Source organism: Scleropages formosus, chromosome 25 (assembly GCF_900964775.1).
Source record: "Scleropages formosus chromosome 25, fSclFor1.1, whole genome shotgun sequence".
NCBI classification, from domain to species: domain Eukaryota; kingdom Metazoa; phylum Chordata; class Actinopteri; order Osteoglossiformes; family Osteoglossidae; genus Scleropages; species Scleropages formosus.
This window is the reverse complement of record NC_041830.1, coordinates 5,984,217-6,008,483: the sequence shown is the minus strand read 5'-3', so window position 1 is coordinate 6,008,483 and position 24,267 is coordinate 5,984,217. Positions and strand designations below refer to the sequence as shown.

Sequence of the window (24,267 nt, the reverse complement as noted above, 5' to 3'; positions counted from 1 at the left end):
CAGAATGTTTGTTATTTGCTCAATATGAAATGAGAAAAAATTCTACTTCATATATTTTTTTCTAATCAGTTTTAGGATTTTGTTACGGTAAAAATTCAACAGTTTTCGTAGAATTTGGTTTTTACATAATGGAACAAGACAGCTGTGTGTTCAGTGACACAAATAATTTAATAAACAGTTAAATGACATCAAATGAATAAGGGCTCAGCTGCAACAACATATGAAGCATGGAAGGGGGGGAACTCAAAGAACTGTTTTCTTTGGTAATGATCACCATTTGGGGGGGTGCGGTGGCGCAGTGGGTTGGACCACAGTCCTGCTGTCTGGTGGGTCTGGGGTTCGAGTCCCGCTTGGGGTGCCTTGCGACGGACTGGCGTCCCGTCCTGGGTGTGTCCCCTCCCCCTCCGGCCTTACGCCCTGTGTTGCCGGGTAGGCTCCGGTTCCCCGTGACCCCGTATGGGACAAGCGGTTCTGAAAATGTGTGTGTGTGTGTGTGTGTGTGTGTGATCACCATTTGGGTAGAATCAGCAAACCATTGCCATGGTAGGTACAGTAAATTTATACACCAGTACAGATGTAAATAGATGCCCTTTGTGCTTCCTTACTTCTACTGTATAGTTTATGTTGGTATTTTATTGCCAGTTTCAAAGGTGTGAAAAAGCTCATTAAGCGGTAGATGGGGATAGCGCCTTAGAACCTGGGTGGGGGCGGGGGTCGGGGGGTGGTGAGGCATACATTTTTTGTCCAGCCTTACAGAATGAACGGGAGTTTGGACCTGAAAAAATACAGTAATACAGCTGGTGTTTTTACGAAAACCTGCAAATTATCCACAATCTGTAAAAAAAAGAAAAAAAAAAAAAAACGATGGTATACTGCACTTCAGGAGTATAGATGAATATAGCTTTAATAACTTCCAGTACCTAGAAATAGTGCTTTTCCACTTTATTAGTCATTGTTTCTGTTACACAGATATAATGTACAAAACTGGCCTGCAGCAGGTACGATGATTCATATCCGATCTCTGATATGAAACGAGACTTGCGCCTCTGCCCTATAATATCTGTTTTTAATTTCCATCGTTTAAATGCCAGCACCAATTCAGTCATCAAACTGACACCTCGTCAACGGTACTTCAATGGAAGTTATAAATGTGAGACCCGTGAAACGTCATTTTTATCATGTGATTCATATTCATGTTTTAAATTGTTTTGCTGTATTTTATACTTAGTGACCACTGGCTGTTTTAGTGAAAGCACATCAAATTGAATAAATGTCATTTTATTGCTTTTCTGCAGACACTGTCTGGAAATTGGAACTACTATCAGGTGAAGAGGCACAATTTCCACTATGCCTTCACAGCCAAGCACCTGCGCTTCTTGCCCCTGGGGTGGAACACGCAATGGGGTGGCAAAATTGGTGTCCGGCTTGAGATCTACGGCTGCCCATACGGTGCGAGTCTTTTACTTACACTTGCTGCCACAAAAGTCAAAAACCACAAGTCCTCCTGTGACCACAGCTGCATACACAACAGCAAAGATACTATGACACGCTTATTTTATGAAGTAAAGCAAGAGCAGTGGGATGTTATTAGTGTGACATCCTTATAGAACTACAACCCCAATTCCAAAAAAGCTGGGACATTGTGTAAAATCTAAATAAAAACAATGCAATGATTTGCAAATCTCATAAACCCATATTTTATTCGCAATAGAGCATAGAAAACGTATCAAATGTTTAAACTGAGGAAATGTACCATTTTAAGTAAACAATAAGGTAATTTTGAATTTGATGGCAGCAACACGTCTCAAGAAAGTTGGGACAGGGTGTAGCATCCCCTCTTCTTTTAACCACAGTCCGTATACGTCTGGGAACTGAGGAGACCAGTTGCTGGAGTTTTGGGAGAGGGATTCTGTCCCATTCGTGTCTGATACAGGATCCTAGGCGCTCAACAGTCGGGGGTCTTCTTTGTCGTATTTTTCGTTTCGTGATGCGCCAAATGTTTTCAGTTGATGAAAGGTCTGGACTGCAGGCAGGCCAGATCAGCACCTGGACTCTTCTACTATGAAGCCGTGCTGTTGTAAGAGATGCAGTGTGCGGTTTAGCATTGTCTTGCTGGAATATGCAAGGCCTTCCCTGAAAAAGACGTTGTCTGGATGGAAGCACATGTTGCTCTAAAACCTGTATATACCTTTCAGCATTGATGGTGCCTTTCCAGATGTGCAAGCTGCCCGTTCCATAGACTCTAATGCACCCCCGTACCATCAGAGATGCAGGCTTTTGAACTGAGCGCTGATGACAAGTCGGATGCTCCCTCTCCTCTTTAGTCCGGAGGACACGGCGTCCATGGTTTCCAAAAAGAATTTCAAATTTTGATTCGTCTGACCACAGAGAGCAGTTTTCCACTTTGCCTCGGTCCATTTTAAATGAGCTTCGGCCCAGAGGAGACGGCGGCATTTCTGGATCATGTTCACATATGGCTCCTTCTTCGCACGATAGAGCTTTAACCTGCATTCGCGGATGGCACGGCGAACTGTGTTCACAGACAGTGATTTCTGGAGGTGTTTCTGAGCCCGACGGGGGATGCGGTGGCGCAGTGGGTTGGCCCGCAGTCCTGCTCTTTGGTGGGTCTGGGGTTCGAGTCCCGCTTGGGGTGCCTTGCGACGGACTGGCGTCCCGTCCTGGGTGTGTCCCCTTCCCCCTCCGGCCTTACGCCCTGTGTTGCCGGGTAGGCTCCGGTTTCCCGTGACCCCGTGAGGGACAAGCGGTTCTGAAAATGTGTGTGTGTGTTTCTGAGCCCATGCAGTGATTTCCATTACAGAATCATGCCTGTTTTTAATGCAGTGCCGGCCGAGGGCCCGAATATCACGGACATCCAATTGTCCCTTGCGCACAGACATTTCTCCAAATTCTCAGAATCTTTTGACAATATTATGTACTGTAGATGATGAGACACACACACACACACACACACATTTTCTGAACCGCTTGTCCCATATGGGGTCGCGGGGAACCGGAGCCTACCCAGTAACACAGGGCGTAAGGCCAGAGGGGGAGGGGACACACCCAGGACAGGACGCCAGTCCATCGCAGGGCACCCCAAGCAGGACTTGAACCCCAGACCCACCGGAGAGCAGGACTGTGGTCCAACCCACTGCGCCACTGCACCCCCTATGATGAGATATTCAAAGTCTATTCAAATTTTACATTCTGAGAGACTCTGTCTCTCTAAAATACTCTTTTTATACCAAATCATGTTACTGGCCTGTTGCCAATTACCCTAATTAGTTGAAAAATGTTCCTCCAGCTGTTTCTTTTTAGTAACACTTACTTTTCCAGCCTTTGGTTGCCCCCGTCCCAACTTTCTTGAGACGTGTTGCGGCCATCAGATTCAAAATTACCTTATTTTTTCTTAAAATGGTACATTTTCTCAGTTTAAACATTTGATATGTTTTCTATGTTCTATTGTGAATAACATATGGGTTTATGAGATTTGCAAATCATTGCATTCTGTTTTTATTTACATTTCACACAGCGTCCCAACTTTTTTGGAATTGGGGTTGTAAGTCACACTGATCAGTTTGTTAGTTAAATGGAGCACAATACTAATTAACACGTTTAAAATAGCAGCAAAAATGCACTAAAAAAAGATCCTGATTTTCTGCTGAGTTATTTAGTTGTACAAATGTTTAAAATCACAAGGTATTGCTGGTTGATGGTGACAGCTATTTGTGGGTGTTAGATATGTGCGTTACATGTTCGTAGTCAAAAAAACCTCTTCATAAATAGTCAGGCTGTTGTAGAAGGAAATGAACAGAATGAAATATAACACAAAATAACAATGTGAATATCGGCATTATTCGTGGAAAATAGATAGCTTTAAATGTGATATATCTCAGGACTTAAATAGAGCACATGACTGTGTCAAACACCTGATAGTAGAGTGTGAATGATTTTAGGAAGGAATCCAGTAAATTTTTCCATCTGTGTCCTCTGTATACTTGCAAGACTCTTACGTCATGTCGTACGGTGGAAACGACATGCTGGCTTACAAGTTTCCACGGGCAAGGCACCATACGCCGAAGGACCACATTGCCCTGAACTTCAAGACGCTTGAGCGAGATGGGCTGCTACTGCACAGCGAGGGTCTGCAGGGGGACGTCTTGACACTGGAACTGAAGAATTCCCGCCTCTATCTCCACATTAGCCTGGGTAAGTGCTGTGACGGGCATCTGTCCCAGTGGGTCGTCCAGTGATGGTAGGAAATTTGGTGAAACAAAGCAGCTACGTGTCATATATCAGGAGAAGACTTGCTTCAGTTCTCAGGAAATGTTTCTCATTACCTTCGTGCTTGCCACATTTTGGATAACTTTTTTTAAATTGTTTTGATTCATATAATTCAAACTAAGGTTGTCGACCTGTAATCTCTCTTCCAGGGAGCAGCACTGTGCACAAAGTAGAAGGTCTCACCACGCTCACTGTGGGCAACCTCCTGGATGACCAGCACTGGCACTACGTCACCATCAAGCGCTATGGTCGCCAGGTCAACCTTACGGTGGACAGCCACACTGAAAGTGCCATCTGCAACGGTGACTTCACCCACCTGGATCTCGACACTCAGGTGGGCAGGTACTCAGTGTGTAGGAGCAGTCCCAGACAATGGGAGAAGTCACATAGGAGAAGTTGTGGGTAAGGAAAAGTGGGAGCGAAAAAAGCCTCGATTAATAAAATTTTATGATGACTCGCCTTATCCCACTGATCGCCATGATAAAAACTGATGATTGGAAATCTCATTCATAAAAGGGTAAATAGGATTAATGGGATTAATGTAATTCATACAGTTTGCCTTTTTTTCCAAGGCCCTTTGTGTTAATTTGTGCTTTTTAATGCACTGATTTTATGGTGAAATTACTGTTGTTTTACTCACATGGTTAAACATGATATTCTTTCACAGGTTTATGTCGGTGGAGTCATTGAGCCCTACATGTCACACCTCCCTGGGAAGGTAAACTTCCGTGGCTGCCTAGAGAATGTCTTCTTCAATGGCGTTAATATTATCGGCATGGCTCAGCAGAAGGAGCCTCAGATTCGCTTCCCTCAAGGGCAGGTAAGGTATTTTGAAATTGAACAGCTCGGCAGTGATGTCTCATACCAGACATCGATATCAGTCAGCCTTATGCATACACACAGGGTGTACCACAAACTCACACAAGCTGATTACTATTTGTGCACCGCAGCATGTACTATAAGTTGGTGCATCTCGAAGTCCAGTCCCCAGCTCATCCTTCTTTGTCTGCATGTTTCTGTTTCTGTCATCCTGAATAAGCTCAGCTGCAGCATAAAGCCAACATACACAGAGGGCTGCCACACCCAGGGCTGAAAGCCCTTATTTTACAATAAGGATGATGAACTGACCTGTTACAAAATACGTGTCTGGAAATAGTACTACTTACAATACTTCTAACTTGTTGACGAGGCTAATTTGCTCAACTCACTATTGATTTTAATTAGAATTAATCAGCCTTTCAGTTAAGTAACTGTTCCAGAACTATGTATTATTACTATGTCTATTAGGAAATTAAATTGATAACAATAATATAATAATAGTAAGAATTAGTATTACATTAAGGTATATAAATAAAGTCTACAGTATGGTGTGCACTCAGTGTACCTGTTGCAAATTTTCTGTAAAAACAAGGTGTTTTTAATATTGTATTACTTTATTTTTTATTTATAAAATACAGCTTATTTGAGTTCAAAGGGATTTTTTAAGGCAACATCTTATATGCAACTGTTATTAATAGTAGACTTAATTTGTCTTGATGTTAAATAAAACCTTCTAAATCCAGCATGTTACATGGACTGTTTAAGTAAAAAAATACCTCTGCTAAAGTCAGAATTTAGAGAAAATTTAATCATTTTCAATATTTTCTGTTTTTTTTACTTTATTAACACCTTTAATTATTGTTGCCATTCCGTTTTTTTATAGCATGCTTAACCCTGACAAATTCTTTTCTTCTCTCCCAGAAAACAATACGATACTCTTGCCATGACATCATGCTGAAGCCACTCACCTTTGCTGGGCCAAACAACTTCTTACAGTTGCCTGGAGTCATTAGAAAACCCAGGATGTCTGTAAAATTCAAATTCCGCTCCTGGGATTATACTGGTCTGCTGATGTTCACCAGGTTTGCTGACGACCTAGGAGCCCTGGAGCTGGGCCTAAGCGAGGGGCAGGTCAATGTCTCCCTCATACAGCCTAACAAGAAAAAGATACAGTTTGGTGCAGGTGAGTTCCTTAAACAGGACCAAAAGGTAAATCTAGATGATCTTTGCCTGTATAGTTGTAACTGATACAACTTAGAACCTGTATAACTCAGAACTGCTGAAACTCTGTTCACATTTAAGAAGGGTCTGAAAACTCATCTCTTCCACTCACTTCGCCCGTGATCTCTCAAGCTCAAGTACGGTATAAATGTTCATGCACCATAACTTCATGATCATGCCCAGATAAGCCTTTACACAGCCGCTACTCCTGTATTGTACGTAAATGTTTGTTTGTGTACCTTAAAAAAAATTGTAGGAAGGTGATCAGTAATCGTCTAGTCTGAGTTTTCATGCACCTACTTGTGCGATGAACATCGGTGCGTATAGTGGAAAGAAATAAATTAAGTTTACTAGGTTTACTTGAGAATCACGCATCTGCAACTATGTCCCTTTCTCCTAATGTAATGCACAAATTGTATTTCTCTGAGACGTACGTCGCTTTGGAGAAAAGCGTCTGCTAAATGAATACATCTAAATATAAATGTAACTGATTTATATTTAATTAACTAATCCACAGCAACATAAATGGCTAACTTGAAATGTCTCTCTCTTTCTCAAATACTTTATCATTTGCAGTATTTCATCTAATGATCACCTGCTCTATAATTGTTGGGTCATTCTGTATTCTTAAGTACTTAATGCTTTGAGTAACTGTGTACTTTGTAAGATATTAATGTAATTATGTTTTACCTCTTTTAAAGTGGAAAAAACAGGAGTTACATTTTGACGTTATTGTAATTGAGAAGTGCATGTTATCGGTATTGATTGGAGCAGATGAAATACTGCATAGCCCGCCATATCACTTGCTGTGTTCGTTTTCCTGTTTCCAGTGTTGGAATATGTCATATGTTATTGCTACTGTCAGTCTGTGTAAAACTGATTTTAGTGGGATTGCTTAAAAAAGATTGAAAAAAAAAATAATTAGAAAATGTCATCTTCAATAAAAAGAATTCTACCTAATATAGTTTGTTTTTTACCACAGGTTATAGATTGAATGATGGTTTCTGGCACACTGTGGAAATTGTAGCCAGAGATAACTTTATAACGGTAACTATTGACGACGATGAGGGCTCTCCACTGAAGATTACCAACGTTTTTGTAGTGCGCACTGGTGACCATTATTACTTTGGAGGTTTGTCAAAGCAAAGAATATTATATTGAATGTGTCCTGCATCGTTCCGATCCAAGGCTCTTCTTTCCTGTATTTTAATATAGTTAGTTATCCTCATACATTGCACATATCGTAATATGGCTTCATTGTGGTGTAGTAACCTATTTCATTTGATCCATTTGCTGCTTTCTTATGTGTAGCAAATCTCTGCTGAACAGTAATTAATTTTCTTTATATAAACTTCTTTGAACTCTTAGGGTGTCCCAAGACCAACAACACTGGCCGATGCGAAACCAAGCTGAATAATTTCCATGGCTGCATGCAGCAGATCTTCATTGACAATGAGCCTGTTGACATCGACCTAATTCTGCAGTGGCGCTGGGGGCGCTACTCCGAGCTGCTGTTGGGAACCTGTGGTATAACTGACAGGTTAGGGGACAGGGTTTGTTTTCCCTTTGCTGGTGGACCATTTAACTGTTCACTTTTCTCCAACCTAAACAGATGTACAACCAACCAACCAACCAATTTCAAGAACCGCTTGTCCCGATGTACATACACTTAAAAATAATTTTTCCCTGTCAAATGATTTTTTACATAATTCAAAAATCAAGATCAATGACCTCCATTAGCAATGTCTGTGATTTAGAAATATCTGTCTGGATGACTCAGCTAAGTATACGCCCAAGAGGGGTGGGGAGCCACTGGTACTTTTTTCTCCCTTGCCTTTCGGTTGGGAGTTTTTTGTTCCTTTCCTCTGTGGCCTGTAGGCTTACTTACAGCTTTAATAACTGCATGGTTATTGTAGTAATTTAATATATAGCCATCTACCTTTTTGTCTTATGCCTTTGTTCAGTGTTCTGTGTCACTGTGTGAGAAGAGTGCTCTATAAATACACTGCCTGGGCAAAAAAAGAAGTCACGCACTCTAATATTTTGTTGGACCGCCTTTTGCTTTGATTATGGCACGCATTCGCCATGGCATCGTTTCAATAAGCTTATGCAATGTCACAACATTTATTTCCATCCAGAGTTGCATTAATTTCTCGCCAGGATTTTGTATTGATGATGGGAGAGTCGGACTGCTGCGCGAAGTCTTCTCCAGTACATCCCAAAGATTCTCAATGGGGTTAAGGTCTGGACTCTGTGGTGGCCAATCCATGTTTGAAAATGATGTCTCATGCTCCCTGAACCACTCTTTTACAGTTTGAGCCCGATGAATCCTGGCATTGTCATCTTGAAATATGCCCGTGCCATCAGGGAAATAAAAAATCCATTGATGGAAAAACCTGGTCATTCAGTATATTCAGGTAGTCAGCTGACTTCATTTTTTGGGCACTTAATGTTGCTGAACCTAGACCTGACCAACTGAAGCAACCCCAGATCATAACACTGCCCCCACAGGCTTGTACGTTAGGCAGTAGGCATGATGGGTGCATCACTCTGGAACAAGGTAAATCTGGACTCATCAGACCACATGACCTTTTTCCATTTCTCCAGAGTCCAATCTTTATGCTCCCTAGCAAATTGAAGCATTTTTTTCCGATTAGCCTCACCGATAAGTGGTTTTCTTAAGGCTACACAGCTGTTTAGTCCCAATCCCTTGAGTTCTCTTCGCATTGTGCGTGTGGAAATGCTCTTACTTTCACTATTAAACATAGCCGTGAGTTCTACTGTTGTTTTTTTACGATTTGATTTCACCAAACGTTTAAGTGATCTTCGATCACGATCGTTCCAGATTTTTTTGTCCGACCACATTTCTTCCTCGAAGATGATGGTTCACCACTATCCTTCCAGGTTTTAATAATTTATTGGAAAGTTCTTATCCCAGTTTTAGTAGTTTCAGCAATCTCCTTAGTTGTTTTGTTTGCTTGATGCAGGCCAATAATTTGACCCTTCTGAAACAGAGTAACATCTTTTCCACGACCACAGGATATGTCTTCCGACATGGTTGTTTCAGAAATGAGAAGCTAATCGCTGCATCAGTTAGGGTTAAATAACTTGTTGCCAGCTGAAACATATATAATCACTGCAGTAAATATCCAATGGAAGGCTCTTACCTGTTTGCTTAGTTTAATCCAGGTGGTGACTTTTTTTGGCCAGGTAGTGTATAACTGAATGAATGAATGAATGAATGAATGAATGAATGAATATTTACACCAAGGTGAGTACATATTCCTACTTGGTGATGAATTGAGGTTACCATGTTATTACGTGCTTGTAGCACAGCCTTTCTCTGGCAGACCGAAAAGGCTCATACATCTTCCAGAGAAAGCCTTTTAAATGCCGCCATTAACTGAGGCTCAGGGCAAGTTTATGACTGTCTGTCCATGAATCCTTAAATCTCAGATGGTGAATGGGTGACCTGAGGCCTCGGAAATATTAGTCTGTTCTGCTCAAGAGCCTCCCCTCAGCCTCCATTCTACCTCTTTCCTTTTCAGCTTTTGATCTCCCTTCTTATTACCCTTTGGTGTCATACTTTGTCTCTCACGTGCATGTACTGTAGCTCAGTGGTTTATTAAATCACTCCATGCAGATGCACCCCTAACCCATGTGAGCATGAAGGCCGATGCATCCAGTCTTGGGACGACTTTTTGTGCATGTGTGAAAACACGGGCTACAAGGGAGAGGTGTGCCACAGATGTGAGTATTAAATGATGAAAGTGTGTGCGTTCAGACAGCATCATATTATTCTACCACCATCTGCCTTCCTGTCTCCTTTCATTAGTTTCATTGTAACATTACCTGCCAAAGCCACAAGTCTATCAGTACCTTCTGACATGAATCTCAAAGTTATGTGTATAATGAAATATTATAATAAAAGCCTCCGTAAGTCCACCCAGTGCTGCCCTGTCAGATATGAACCTCCATGTGACAACCTTGTGACAACTTTTATTTCTTAATCTGTTTGGACAGCGGTGTACAAGGAGTCGTGTGAGGCTTACAAACTCAATGGCAAGTTCTATTCGGGCAACTACACCATCGACCCTGACTTGAGTGGCCCCTTGAAACCGTTTTCGGTTTATTGTAGCATGGGAGGTATGCAATTCTCATCTCCTTGTATTTTATAATTATTATATATTACTGGACATATACTACCTTAAGGTACTGGTTGAAAATAATCATACATAGTGATAATATTAAATTTGGTGTGACGTGGAGCGGACCAGGTGCTCATCAGTTCTACATCCAAATATTAGTATAGTGTGTGCTGGGAAAATGGGAGTATTTGACAGCTTGACTGTTCTTTGAGAATTGTGAGTTGGCACAGGATTTGAATTGGTACACTACGTACTTTTTCCTTTTAGTATAACACTTTGTATGCTAATTGGAATAGTACTTTTTCATTTTTTAAGAAAAATAAATACCTCGGAGAAAAGTTTGCACTGGTAAAAATACATCAATGTCTTTTCAGCTTTTCAACTGCCATGTCCTGAGGTACACCGACATCGGCGTGCGTTGCTGTAACGTCCGAACACGTACAAAAGTCGTGATGATCTCAGACACAGAGTGAAAATATAGCACTGCGCAAAAGTCTTAGGCACTTAGATGTTTCACAAAACTATTTCTTTTAGATGGTTATTTAATGTCTTCTGTACTGGTGTCAATGTGAAAGAGCATATTTATTTTTTTTCAAAAAGTTACGGTGTTACAGTGAGGGTTTTGTATGTCGTTAAAGAAAGAAAGTACACACACATGCACGCACGCACGCACGCACGCACACACACGCACACACACACACTGTCCGAGACCATTTGTCCCAAGCGGGGTTGCGGCGAGCCGGAGCCTAACCCAGCAACACAGGGCGCAAGGCTGGAGACGGAGGGGATGCACCCAGGACGGGATGCCAGTCCATCGCAAGGCACCCCAAACCGAACTCGAACCCTAGACCTGCCAGAGAGCGGGACCTGGCCAAGCCTGCCGTGACCCCTCTTGGGACAAGCAGTTGTTGACGATGGATGGTTACTAAGCTTTGTAGGAAGTTTACTAATTAAGAGCATTATTTTTGGAAGCATTCACACTTTACAGCTTTTTTCCCTAAGTGCCTAAAACTTCTGCACAGCGCTGTATACGAGTGCACAGTGTAAATTAGGAAATGACGTGTGAACGTGATACAAGGAAGACGGAAAAAAAGACGTACTGGGTGTTCTTACAAGGACAGTATGTGGCTCAACGGCGCGAGATTTGAACTGGCACACAAACGCATGACGTGGACAGGACAGGACCATGGAGCCAAGACAGGGGGACAGAGGACTGGTACAGGCAGGACAGGAACTTGGAATTAGGATAGAAAGACACTTGGAAAGGAAAGTATTTCTAAATTGTCGCTGTCAAGAGCTGATTAAGAATCCGCAAACCAGAGCTAGTTGTGCAGCGAGATGGATGTGGATTTACGTCAGGGATTTCATCACGGGAGTTGTGAGACCAAGTGAATTAAAATATCGTGTTCTTGAAATTAAGGTGGAAATTAAGTGAATATACAGTCTTCCGGTTATCATAAGTGGTGAAATGTGCATTTTAAGTCTTTTTGCACACTCATTTGCTTTTTTTGTGCGTATAGCGTACAAAGGCTGGACAGTGGTAAACCATAATCGTCTGGACAGAACTAAAGTGACCGGCACCATGGTGGACCAGCCATATCTTGGAGACTTGGAATACTTCAATGCCTCCTGGGCTGAGGTTACAGCCCTGGCCAATACCTCCAGATACTGTGAGCAGTGGATTGAATTCTCCTGCTACAAGTCGCGTTTGCTGAACACGCCCCGTGAGTAGATGAGATTTACATTCATGAAAGCAATTAAAAAAGGAAACCCTTTATTTTAAATTGTTTTCTATTATATTACAAAACTAATAAGCTGAAGAAGTTATCTTTGTGTAAGTTGCCTTTGCAGAAAGTTTGAAATTATGAAATACATTAAAAAGATTTCTGCCCTTTATTTCAATGAGTAAATTAATAGATTTTCCATTTAACAAAATGAAACTGTTCTTGTCTTTAGTATTTGCTGCTTCTTTCATTCATATGTTGTCATACATTCCCGCCCTGCTTGCAGCATGGTTAAAAACGAACTTTTCACAAGAATAACATCCACAGCATTCTGGATTCAGAAGTTACCGTATAAGAGCAGTGGCTGGCTATATTAAATTCTTTTACTTCCCACAGGTTCAACACAATTTTCCTATTTTTACATAATCAGTGTGTACATTTTTTAACACATGGAGCACATTTGCCATTCTTGTCAAGAAAAATTTAAATGTGAAATTGGTTCAAGATTCAGCTGATCTAGGGTATATGTTTTTTAATCTTAATTCTAAGGAAAACATCAAAACAAATCAATTTCATGCCAGTTTTTCCGTCTCGTTCCTGCAGATGGACAGCCGTTTAGCTACTGGATGGGGCGCCATAATGAGAGCCACTTGTACTGGGGTGGGTCCTTCCCAGAGAGTCAGAAGTGTGGCTGTGCGATTAATGGGACCTGTAAAGACACCAGGTTTTCTTGTAATTGTGATGCAGACTATAGACAATGGTAAGAGAAGGGCAGTGCTCCTTGTTTTGGTCTTCAGGAGAAAACTGGACTCTCTTGTTTTTTTTATTATCTTCCTTAAATGTAATTTGAAGCACACTTTGCCCTTGTATATTAGGGTTCTACACAACAACATATGCTATACATACATTTACATGTATTCATTTAGCGGACACTTTTCTCCAAAGCGACGTACATCTCATAGAAAATACAATTTGTGCTTTACATTTGGAGAAAGAGAGACATACCTGCAGATGTGTGACTCTTAAGTGGAGATAGTTTCTGTCCACCATCTGCTCCAATGTTCATCATATGAGTAGCTGGATAAAAGTTTCAGAATATCGACGATTCCTGATCACCTTCCTACTGTTTTTTGTTTGAGATACACAAACATTTACGTTACGTTACAGGAGTAGCTGCGTAAAGGCTTATCCGGGCATGATCTTAAAGTTATGGTGCAAATTATGTTTATTTATGTTAATTATGTTCATATTATTTACATGCAAATTGTATTTGAAGCTATTTTTCTTGGCAATGTTTATTTGCGCTCAAAAAGAGTAGAAAATTAGAAAAAAAAACACAAATAAATGATAATAATGATACAATAGAAAGTAACAATAATTTTTGGGTTTTCAAGAAAAGAAAACATGTTTTCCACACCTCTCCTTGAGGCAACTCAACCAGTCTATTTACTGTATTTGTTCAATTTCACTAGCAGCACACCTGATTTAAATGAATGAAGTACTGAGTAGGTATTCTGGTGGTGCAATTTCACAAACAAATGGGTGTATTGGATGATATCTACAAATGGTGGACAACTATAAATACACTGACAGATGTAAAATTAGAGTTTTGTATCAACGAGGTTATAGTGAGTGAGCAATAGCATGTCAAAATTGGATTTTGAAGATGTGGTGTTCAGATTGTCACAAAGAAATTTGAGGAAACCGGACAGAAAAACCCACTGGAACACCAGAAAAATCTGTCTGTATCTCAACATTAATAGTACTTAAAGGTGATTTACTTGAGGGACGGAAGGAAAGCCAATGAGGTGCTTGCTCAGAAGCAAAGTGGCAGAGTTATCTGGTGCCAACGTACACCAAAGCGTATCAAGAGCATGTCAAGAAGCCTTAAAATAAATGGTCTTGTAGGGCATGCCTCACCTAAGAAGCCGTTCATGTGGAATGGCAACAAGCAGAAAAGACTTTGTTATGCGAAAGACCATAAAGCATGGAGCGACAATCCATGGTCTTAGGGAGTGGTGAGTCCAAATTTGAAATTTTTGATTTGCAAACGTGCCAGTATATCTGAAGAAGAGTTGACGACAGAGCGGGGTGGTTTTATTGGTGCGATGCTGGGTACCCTTGCTCAAGGGTACTACAGCAAGAGTGGGTATTCAAACCTTTGAGTGTAAGGTGGTGGCTCTGACCACTACACTATCCATGACACCTTAATACTAATTTATGGAAATAAACAATAACGATGTTTATTATTAAATTATTTAATTATATAATCAGCCTTTATAACTTGAATACCCTTATACAAGTGTCAATAAAGCCTTAATCTTGCAATTAAATGAAGATCTAAAGTCAAACATTTGTTAATAATGCTACACAGCATCTCAAACAGCATACTCTGAAAGTTTTGCAGAGTGAAAGACAGAGACAGTGATCTTGCTAACTTTATTTCCTTACATCATAAACACTTAACACCGAATGATCAAAATGTCTCTGTTCAGGGTGTATCCTGTCTAGACTCTGGGTTTAGATGACAGGTGGTTATTGATGGTGAACGAATGAAAATACACGAAAAATAACTTAGAAATGATCATTTCTGTGATGAATATTACAAATAATGGGTTACCATTGACATGTCTTGTTTTTATACTTTAATGTATTTTAGGTGGTACATTTTTCTTTAACCAATATATTTTTTTTCCCATGAAATGCTTTATCCCCTCACCCTGGGGATTTGTGTGATGGTGATTTCATGGAATTAATTATATATATGTATTATATTTTATAAAGACATTACTGAACAAGCTGAATATTGATACGGTTAGGCTAATTTAAATATATTGAATGTATTTTGACATTAATGTTCTGAATTTATTATAAAATAAGAATACAGAGTAAAAGACTGGTGTTAATTTGACAACAGGCACTCAGACAGGGGATGGCTGAACTTCAGAGATCACCTACCTGTCCGAAGGGTTGTGGTTGGGGACACAAACCGGACAGAGTCGGAGGCCCAGTTCTATGTTGGGCCTTTGCGTTGCCATGGTGACCGTAAGTAATGCAGTCTTTGCAAGAATGTCTTCAGGCATTAATGTTGTTTCATGTCATTGCAAGTTAAAGTAGAAGTTTTTCTTCTCAACAACTGAATTGGGGAAACATTTAAACATAGTACTTATTCCCAATGAAAGAGTTCGTTTGAAAAACACTGAATTTTTCAGTTTTTTCCTGTGTCTCTGGAGTCTGGGTTACAGGACCTTTGTTTTGTGCCTATACACAGGAAACACCTGGAATACTGTGTCTTTCACAAAACCTACCTACTTGAAGTTTCCCACGTTCAGGCCAGGCACAAGTGCTGACATCTCCTTCTATTTCAAAACCACTTCTGACCATGGAGTCTTCCTAGAGAACTCGGACGACCGCCATCGCAACTTCATCCGGGTGGAACTGAACTGTAAGCTAAGCACTAAGGAATACTACAGTCGTCCAATTCTGCGTTTCCAGAACCTAATGGACTGATAATTGGATTTGTTTGCCTGTGTTTGACAGATAGATAAATTATACCTTGCAGGCAATGATGCCACTGTCACTCGTGTACTTGCTGCATAACCACTCCTTTTCTTACAGGAGTCTAACCGCTGTGTTCATCTGATGTCTTGCCCCCCAGCCACTACCGACTTGCTCTTCGTCTTTAGTGTAGGCGATGGCATCATCAACGTCACCCTGCGCTCACCTTGGGCTCTCAATGACGATGAGTGGCACTACGTGGAGGCGGAGATCAATGTGAAAGAAGCCCGACTCAAGGTGGACTACTTGCCCTGGGCTATACGGCGCTTTCCTGGCCAGACCTATGTCACTATGAAGTTCACCCAGCCCCTCCTTGTGGGTGCGTTACTCTTTACACGGATTCCTTTAGTAATGGCAAAAAAGGATTAGTTTTAATAGAATTTCCTATACGACAATTTTGTATTTGGAGTCTTTTTGCAAAAAGTCCATGGCCACGTGACTTGTTTGCGTTTGCATTTATGGAGGACAGCTGCTGATATTTGAATTTTTGCTTTTTTTGTTTTTCCTGTGAATTTTCACCTCTGTCATTACTTTACTAAGTCCAAAAAACAGAAAAGGGATATATTTGTTAACGCTGGGAAAGTATTGATGTGTCACAGTTTTAAAAGAAACTGAACTCAGTATTAAGTATTTTCCATGGATAGGTTTTCACAGATTTAGCTGTATATCTGTTCTACAGGTAGAAATTTATATACCTGCAATTGCAGTGACCCAAAAGTTCCCAACAAAAACAAAACTTCTTGAGCACCTCCTAGCTGCTAAAACTTTGACACCCCCATTTGTAGCCTTTCTGTAGAGGTTTGTAAAACATGTGGTTAAGATGTTAAAAGACAGTGGCTTTCATAGCTTTTCATTCAAAATGTATAAACAAAATAGGGTAGCATGATGTGCCACAAGGTGTCTTCTCCCACCAGGCGCAGCCAAGCAAAAACAGCGGGCCTATCTGGGTTGTCTCCGCGGCCTACGGATGAACGGAGTGCCGATAGACCTTGAAGGGAAGGTCAACGACAAGGAAGGGATTCGACTGAACTGCACTGGCCGGTGTCTGAATACCACAATGCCCTGTCGAAATGGTGGACGCTGTATGGAGGGTTATGCCTCGTATTACTGCGATTGCAATAACACAGCTTTTGATGGATTCTATTGTCACAAAGGTAATGTATTCTAACCTTAAATTTGTACATTTTATACACATATCATATTTGTAAGTTTTTTCTTTTTTTGCTGGCCAACACAGCTTACAATTTTATCCACCCATATCGCTGTATGCTGCATTAGAGCCGTTCATTTTAAATACCTTGCTGAAGGGTACTAAAGCACAATCTCTGCTATGATTTGAATTGTGGGGGGTGCGGTGGGGCAGTGGGTAGGACTGGGTTCTGCTCTCTGGTGGGTCTGGGGTTTGAGTCCTGCTTGGGGTGCCTTGCAATGGACTGGCATCCTGTCCTGGGTGTGTCTCCTCCCCCTCCAGCCTTACGCACTGTGTTGCCGGGTTAGGCTCCGGCTCCCCGCAACCACGTATGGGAACAGTGGTTTCAGACACTGTGTGTGTGTGTGTGTGATTTGAATTGACAGCTATATAATTATAAGTCCCTAAAAACTACCGTGCCTGCTGCTCTTACAACAGTGAAAAGGCACATGGGATCAGTGCTCTCGAAAGAAAGAATATTTGAGTTAATTTATTTTTAGGTATTGGTTTTAAGCTTAGCAGAAATGAGTTTCGTTGCCTTCCCAAGAATTTGCAGCCAAGACCCTCAGTATGTGTTGGATTTTACATTGTAGTGTTGTTAATCTGTTATTTTGCTCATTTTGTTCTAATTTAGCTTAACGGCAGCAAATGTTGAGGAAAGGTGGTTCTCTATCAACTTTTTAAAAAATTTTTTTGCCCTTCCTAGCAAGGCATACATGTAATAGATTGCTTTGGCTTGGTGTAAACCACAACCACAGACCGGAAATTGGTGGGGTTTATGGTACAAATCACTCTTGGAGGCCAGGTTCATGTTAATATATTTCTCTGAATGGGAGCGGTGGGTTGAAACTGAAACAGTTCAGAAGCAGCAGAAGTATCCTGGACCTTGCATTTCATATGCTGAACAAAGTACGGTAGCTGCTAGCAGAACTGTCCTCAAGCTAATTTTCGTCTCTTTTCTATATTGACAAGATATCGGCGCATACTTTGAAGCAGGAGCATGGCTGCGGTACAACATCAGAAGCGAGGCGATCTCAGATGAGGCCCAGTGGGCGCATTGGTTGGACCCCCACAATTTCAGCCTGGGGTACAACCAGACCAGTGATGAGATTGAGTTCAGCTTCAGCACCACCCAGAAACCAGCTGTGCTGCTATACATCAGCTCCTTTGTCCGGGATTACATTGCTGTGTTCCTGAAAACTGATGGTACATGCAAAGTGGGGGTAGAACACACATGTATAACTAAACACTGCTGATTGCTGTTTCATGGGGTATTTACTTTGGATTTTACTCAGGTGGGGCCACTGGCTGTGTGGGATTTTATTGCTGCAATAGCATGATCTGAAAAACAGCTGAAACAGCTTTTATCATTGAAGTCAGTGTTGTATGGTATCAAGATTTCAGTATTTTCAGTACTACTGAAGGTATATTTTACTCAAGGTGTTGACTTTATTTTGTGGCTTTTCCAGTTATAATGCATATAAAAATATTTTGCATATTATATAGTATGAATAAAAAACCAACACATTGAAACGATTACAAACTGGAAAAATACAAATAAATACTTTTTTTTTTTAACCATACAAAATATGTTTTATTTTGTATGGTAAAAAAGTGAGGAGAGATAAATTGAAATATTTTGTTATGGAATCTTATGTGCAAATGCATAGTGTGTTTGTGGGTATTTTGTATTGATTACGCATGGTGGGGTCAATCAGTCAATGAATGAATTACCTGATGAAATATGTTGTATTTGATATACAAGTGTACAAGTCAAAATACCAGATTTACTTTTCCTTCTTTTACGTTACAAATCCCCACACCTATGTCCACAAAAACTGCATCAAATAGACTCTTTAAAACTCATTTCCTTCTAGGTAGTGTAATGCTGAGGTATCGCCTGGGCCTACTCACTCATAAATTCCAAGTGTCCTCAAGAAACCTGGCAGATGGATACCCACACTTTGTCAACATCACCAGACATAACAGAACCATACGAATTCAGGTAAAACCCATCTCTCCCCTGACCATGCAGTTCAGTTCAGCAGTACTTCTTTAACCACATCAAGAGGCTCTAATAAATTCAGCAGCTTTGGCCCATCAAAGCGCAGATTGAAGTAATAAACCCTAAAACCTGTTATTTTTGGACATTTCACACATTTTTTTGGAAATATGGCTGCGTTTAATTTTACTCTTTGAACTTTTGTTCTCATCAGGCCTGTCGTTCTGTCTGAAATGCAGGTGGATTATACAGAGCCAATAAAAGAGCATATTACAGCAATAGAAGATATCAGATTTGACTCCCCGAAGTCCATGTTTATGGGAAGAGTGATGGGTAAGTCACCTTCTACGTCTTATACCTGTGCTTAAACACCTGACGCAAAACGTGTATGAAAGTTTTTTACCTAATCAGTTTGAAACTTTAATACTGTATATGGTGATTCAAGGCAGAGAGATGAGACCGAGGTGAAGACTGGGTTGACATGGTGACATGTTGCTAAGGCTTGGGACAAGTTGCAGGAAAGTTGACTAACAATAACTGATGCACTCAATTACAGCTACAAGTGTAGGGACACAAATAAAGAAAACAAGCACACAAGGAAAACAGTCTGTAGGTAGTCTACTTGTGTGCTTGACAGGATGCTGGTTGTGGCTGATTGTGGTTGACAGTCAACATTGACTTGATGGCATTTAACATCAGCAACCACAGCACTATATTCTTGTCTTTTGCTGAAATGTTGTAATGCACCAGAGATCAGTATTTAAGAATAAAGAACATTTCAGTCTGAAATTATTAAATTAAATCAAATTAAATTAAATTAAGGGGGGCGCGGGGGTGCAGCGGGTTTGACCAGGTCCTGCTCTGCGGTGGCTCTAGGGTTCGAGTACCGCTTGGGGTGCCTTGTGATGGACTAGCAGTCCGTCCTGGGTGTGTCCCCTCCTCCTCCAGCCTTGCAACCTGTGTTGGTGGGTTAGGCTCCGGCTCCCCGCAACCCCACCTGGGACAAGCGGTTTCGGACAATGTGTGTGTGTGTGTGTGTGTGTGTGTGTGTGTGTGTGTAAATTAAATTATCTTCCTTAGCCTTACAAAAACCTTTGTTAGGTGAATTGAAATAAATCACAGACATAACTGCCATTTGTTTCAATGATAAAAATTTCATGGATTTCTGAGCCCCAACATTGACACCCATTTGCAGTAAAATATTACCAAATCCTGTTAAAAGGGACAGAATTACTTCAATACTTAATTTAAATTATAAATTTTAATTTTTCGATTTACTTTCACATTATTTCAAGTACTGTAGCGCACACATGCTGGATTGACCGGTGAGGCATTTTTGAAGCTGCCATGGTTAACAAATCGCAACCAGTGGTTTTCCATTAAATTTATTTACATGCATAGGGGGCGTGGCGGTGCAGTGGGTTGGACCGGGTCCTGCTCTCCGGTGGGTCTGGGGTTCGAGTCCTCTTGGGGTGCCTTGCAGCGGACTAGCGTCCCATCCTGGGTGTGTCCCCTTCCCCCCCAGCCCTTCGCCCTGTGTTGCCGGGTTACGCTCTGACTCCCCGTGACCCCGTATGGGACAAGCGATTTCAGATGGTGTGTGTGTGTGTGTGTGTGTGTGTGTGTGTGTGTGTGTGTGTGTGTGTGTGTGTATTTATGTGTAGATTCAAGTGCAGTGGTGGACCTATTCAGAGCAAACCCCAGCAGGGACAGAGCACCATTATTCATGAGGACATAAAACAAAGTATATACTGGAAGAGCTATATGAACCTCCCGTAATATACGGTTTTACGAAGCACGCTGTGTTCCCAGTCCCTCTATTACTGTCATTTTGACTTGTTGCTGCCATTTTGATTTTCTTTTGTCACACAGAGGTGGGGGACATTGACTATGACATCCAGAAACACAACTCCCCAGGGTTTGTAGGCTGTATATCAGGAGTCCGGTACAACATCTATGCCCCGCTGAAGACGTACTTCCGGCCCAATATGACCCATCCACCGGTCACTGTGCAAGGGTTTGTAGCGGAGTCCAATTGTGGGGCCTTTCCCCCAGTCCTGGGTATGGTGCCCCTGTCGGACGACCCCTGGTACACTGGACCAAGTAAGACCTCACTTCTCATTTTACTAATAAGTTCATATCTTGTGACTGTCTTAGTGAAATGTGGATAACTTAGTCGACAGTTTCAGTTGTCTAAAATGAGTTCATTTTGACTGAGCTTTTGGTATTGCTCTCTATAGTAATATACTTGCTTTGGGAATTTAGTATATTTGATTTTATTTAAACTTGAAGCACTGCGAAACGCAACCGGGTGAGCCATTCAGAAAGAATGAATTAACGCATAGCCATGAGAAAAAAATAAATTAGCCCAAGATGCAAGTACAGTAAAACATGCGTGTTTCTTTTGTCGTCAGTTCACCATCGAGTGCAAAGCTATGCCTTGTTTTAAAATAAAATAAATGTGTGGCTTCAAATCGCATTGCACAGGTACAAATTTCATGACTGTAAATAAAAAAAAATTCTTTTGACTCAAGGGGGGCATGGTGGTGCAGTGGGTTGGACCGGGTCCTGCTCTCCAGTGGGTCTGGGGTTCGAGTCCCGCTTGGGGTGCCTTGTGATGGACTGGTGTCCCATCCTGGGTGTGTCCCCTCCCCCTCCAGCCTTACGCCCTGAGTTGCCGGGTTAGGCTCCGGTTCCCCGTGACCCCATATGGGACAAGCGGTTCTGAAAATGTGTGTGTGTGTGTGTGTCTGTGTGTGTGTCTCTTTTGACTCAGTTCTGTTTCCATTAAATGCCCCAAATCTAATTCTCAGTTTAGAAACTAAAATAACAATGAGTTCCACAGCACTAGAGATGCACTTAAAGAAATTGCAGATACCTCCAAACACACTGCGGTAGCCACGACCTGAAGAGATGAAAATGTTCCGAAGTAAGTAAAATAATCTCTTACTTACGTTCACTTTCCACTTCTTCTCCTTTCAGTCTTCTACTACATCCATGATGATTTGTCTAGTCCACCAGTGATAACACGTAAGTTCCGGCACACAAATGATGAGTGATGTGCGTGCGTGCGTGCGTGCGTGGGACTAACTAAATGTTTTCTGCTATGGAATAAAAAGCCTCAAGTTTCCAGTGAAGCGGCTGTAAGCAGTAAACAGTGGTTTGCGATGGAAATCAAGATCAACCAAATAAATTATGTTAGTTTGAATACTGTGCAGACTTTACATTTATCACTGTTTGTAACTAAAGTTTGTTTAAAATAACTACAAAATGACAATATGCAGCAGGAGATCTAGTGCTTACACGACTGCGAATGTTGCCGGTCATTGTCCCAGAAAGGGCCTTCCAGTAGTACCCTTGAGCAAGGGAGTTATCCTGACTTGCTCCTGTAAAATACTCAGTTTTATGAATGGGTAAAGTGGTAAACTGCTTTGAATAAGGTTGTCTGCTAATTCTTGAATAATGATGCCAAAAGAAGTGGCACTGGAGACTGTGTTTTAGAGTATGGTAACTACACAACCCCTAGTAAGTGCATAAACTGCTCACTGTAGATTCGTAGGTAGAAGTCAAGGAAGAAGCTTTCAACCCCACTTCTTAGAATACCAGCCTGGGTTGGGCTGTCAGGGCATATTCTTTAGAGCGGCACTTCTCTAACTTCATTCCAGCTGTTGGAAATTGACAGTAGCAGCCAAAAGAAACTTTCCTTCCATAAGATTAAAGACCCATGAAAGAAAGAACCTCAACCTCAACTTACAAGTGCGTTTGGGACTGCAAGTCGGTTTGTAACTCAAAGATGTTTGTAAGTCCGTCCATTACGTCACATTCAATAAAATCTTAGTAATGCAGCTTAATCTTTACATTTTTCTCACCTTGAAACCATCAGATAAATATAAAATGAACATTCACTGTAAGACTTTCCTGTTTTCATTAATATCTCACTCTATACCAGCAACATTGAGAGTTATGCAAAATACCGCGTGGACACCAATTTATTATCTTGTATTAACATGAAACGACATTAAAATTAAGGGCACTTCAAAATAACTGGAAAAAACTAATGTCCATAGGCTTCTATTCAAAGTGCTGTGTTGTGGAAGATGGTGCCATGTTCCTCTATCCCTTAGAACAGGAGAATCAATCAGTGGAGTTAAAGGAGGATGAGCTACAGTGTAGTGATGGACTGGGTGGGGAGAACGAATTAAAAAGTATTTCACCTTAACTGAAATCTGTGTCCTATCGACATTCATTAATTTTGCTCGTGCTTTTCTGCAAAGCGACTTATAATTACCGGTGATCCCCGATTTACGATGGGGTTATGTTCCCCGAAACCCATCACAAGTCAAAAATATTGTAAGTCTAAAATGCATTTAATACACCTAATACACACTTCTGCACGACAGACTGGGAGACGCGGATCACTGTCGCTGGTCAGCATTTCGAGAGAGTATCGCTCCGCGTATAGCTTACCCAGGAAAAAATCAAAATTCGAAGTACGGTTTCTAATGAATGTCTATTGCCAGCTCATCATCGTAAAGTCGACCCATCGTAAATCGGGGACCACCTGTATTTGCCATTTATACATTTACATTTATTCATTTAGCAGACACTTTTATTCGTAGATCTCATAGAAAATACAATGTGTGCATGACATCAGTACAGCTATATACAGCTGGGTAACTTTGCTGGAGCTACTTAAGGTAAGTAGCTTCCTGAAGGGTCCAACAGTCGGAGGTGGGATTCAAACCTGCCACCTTTGGGTCCAAACTTAGCTACTCTAAACACCATGCTCTCAGTTGCTGCCATGATAAACTTCATAAAACTGGCCAAAAGGAAGCAACCAAGGCATTACATTAAGATGTTTATCATTTCCTGGCTAGGTTTGCTGTCTGAACAGAGTAACAAAATCATACCTCTGTTTGTTTGCCGGGTTCTTTCTGTAAAATCTGATATAGCGATAACGTGAAAACAGTGCCGAATGTGTTCTGTGACGCTCCCTCTCCGCCTTCCTCTTCCTGCCACCCTCCACAGCTTGAGTGCATTTTGCTGCCTGTAATAGCAGTCCAGTTTTGCTTCTTGCCAGTTTTAACAAATTTTAGAAAAATAACTGGTGAAGAAAATGCAAAAAAAAAAAAAAAAAAAAAGAGAAAAAGGTACAGCTGGTAGTGTAGTGGTTAGAGCTGCTGCCTTTGGATCCAGAAGGTTGTAGGTTTGATCCCCACCTCTGGCTGTAGTACCCTTGAGCAAGGTACTTACTGTAAGTTGCTCAAATAAAATTACCCAACTGTACAAATGGGTAAGTAACAACTGTGACCTTAAAATCGT

General features: G+C 41.2%; 1 protein-coding gene across 2 annotated transcripts in view; it reads left to right on the top strand.

Annotated features, from left to right (window-relative positions):
• Positions 1 to 24,267, top strand: part of LOC108928258 (contactin-associated protein 1-like) — a 36,078-nt gene that overhangs the window by 9,741 nt on the left and 2,070 nt on the right. The window contains exons 4-23 of one of the 2 annotated variants that reach the window (XM_018742127.2): positions 1,296 to 1,449; positions 4,006 to 4,209; positions 4,434 to 4,618; positions 4,952 to 5,104; positions 6,025 to 6,286; positions 7,307 to 7,456; positions 7,693 to 7,864; positions 9,968 to 10,074; positions 10,348 to 10,470; positions 11,993 to 12,196; positions 12,800 to 12,956; positions 15,114 to 15,241; positions 15,468 to 15,641; positions 15,855 to 16,073; positions 16,669 to 16,908; positions 17,916 to 18,149; positions 18,821 to 18,948; positions 19,185 to 19,278; positions 20,818 to 21,048; positions 21,928 to 21,975. In XM_018742127.2, coding sequence (XP_018597643.1) covers positions 1,296 to 1,449; positions 4,006 to 4,209; positions 4,434 to 4,618; positions 4,952 to 5,104; positions 6,025 to 6,286; positions 7,307 to 7,456; positions 7,693 to 7,864; positions 9,968 to 10,074; positions 10,348 to 10,470; positions 11,993 to 12,196; positions 12,800 to 12,956; positions 15,114 to 15,241; positions 15,468 to 15,641; positions 15,855 to 16,073; positions 16,669 to 16,908; positions 17,916 to 18,149; positions 18,821 to 18,948; positions 19,185 to 19,278; positions 20,818 to 21,048; positions 21,928 to 21,975 — 3,367 coding nt within the window. Of the gene's footprint in view, positions 1 to 1,295; positions 1,450 to 4,005; positions 4,210 to 4,433; positions 4,619 to 4,951; positions 5,105 to 6,024; positions 6,287 to 7,306; positions 7,457 to 7,692; positions 7,865 to 9,967; positions 10,075 to 10,347; positions 10,471 to 11,992; positions 12,197 to 12,799; positions 12,957 to 15,113; positions 15,242 to 15,467; positions 15,642 to 15,854; positions 16,074 to 16,668; positions 16,909 to 17,915; positions 18,150 to 18,820; positions 18,949 to 19,159; positions 19,279 to 20,817; positions 21,049 to 21,927; positions 21,976 to 24,267 lie in introns of those variants that run through there. The other variant, XM_018742128.2, reaches the window with a different exon arrangement.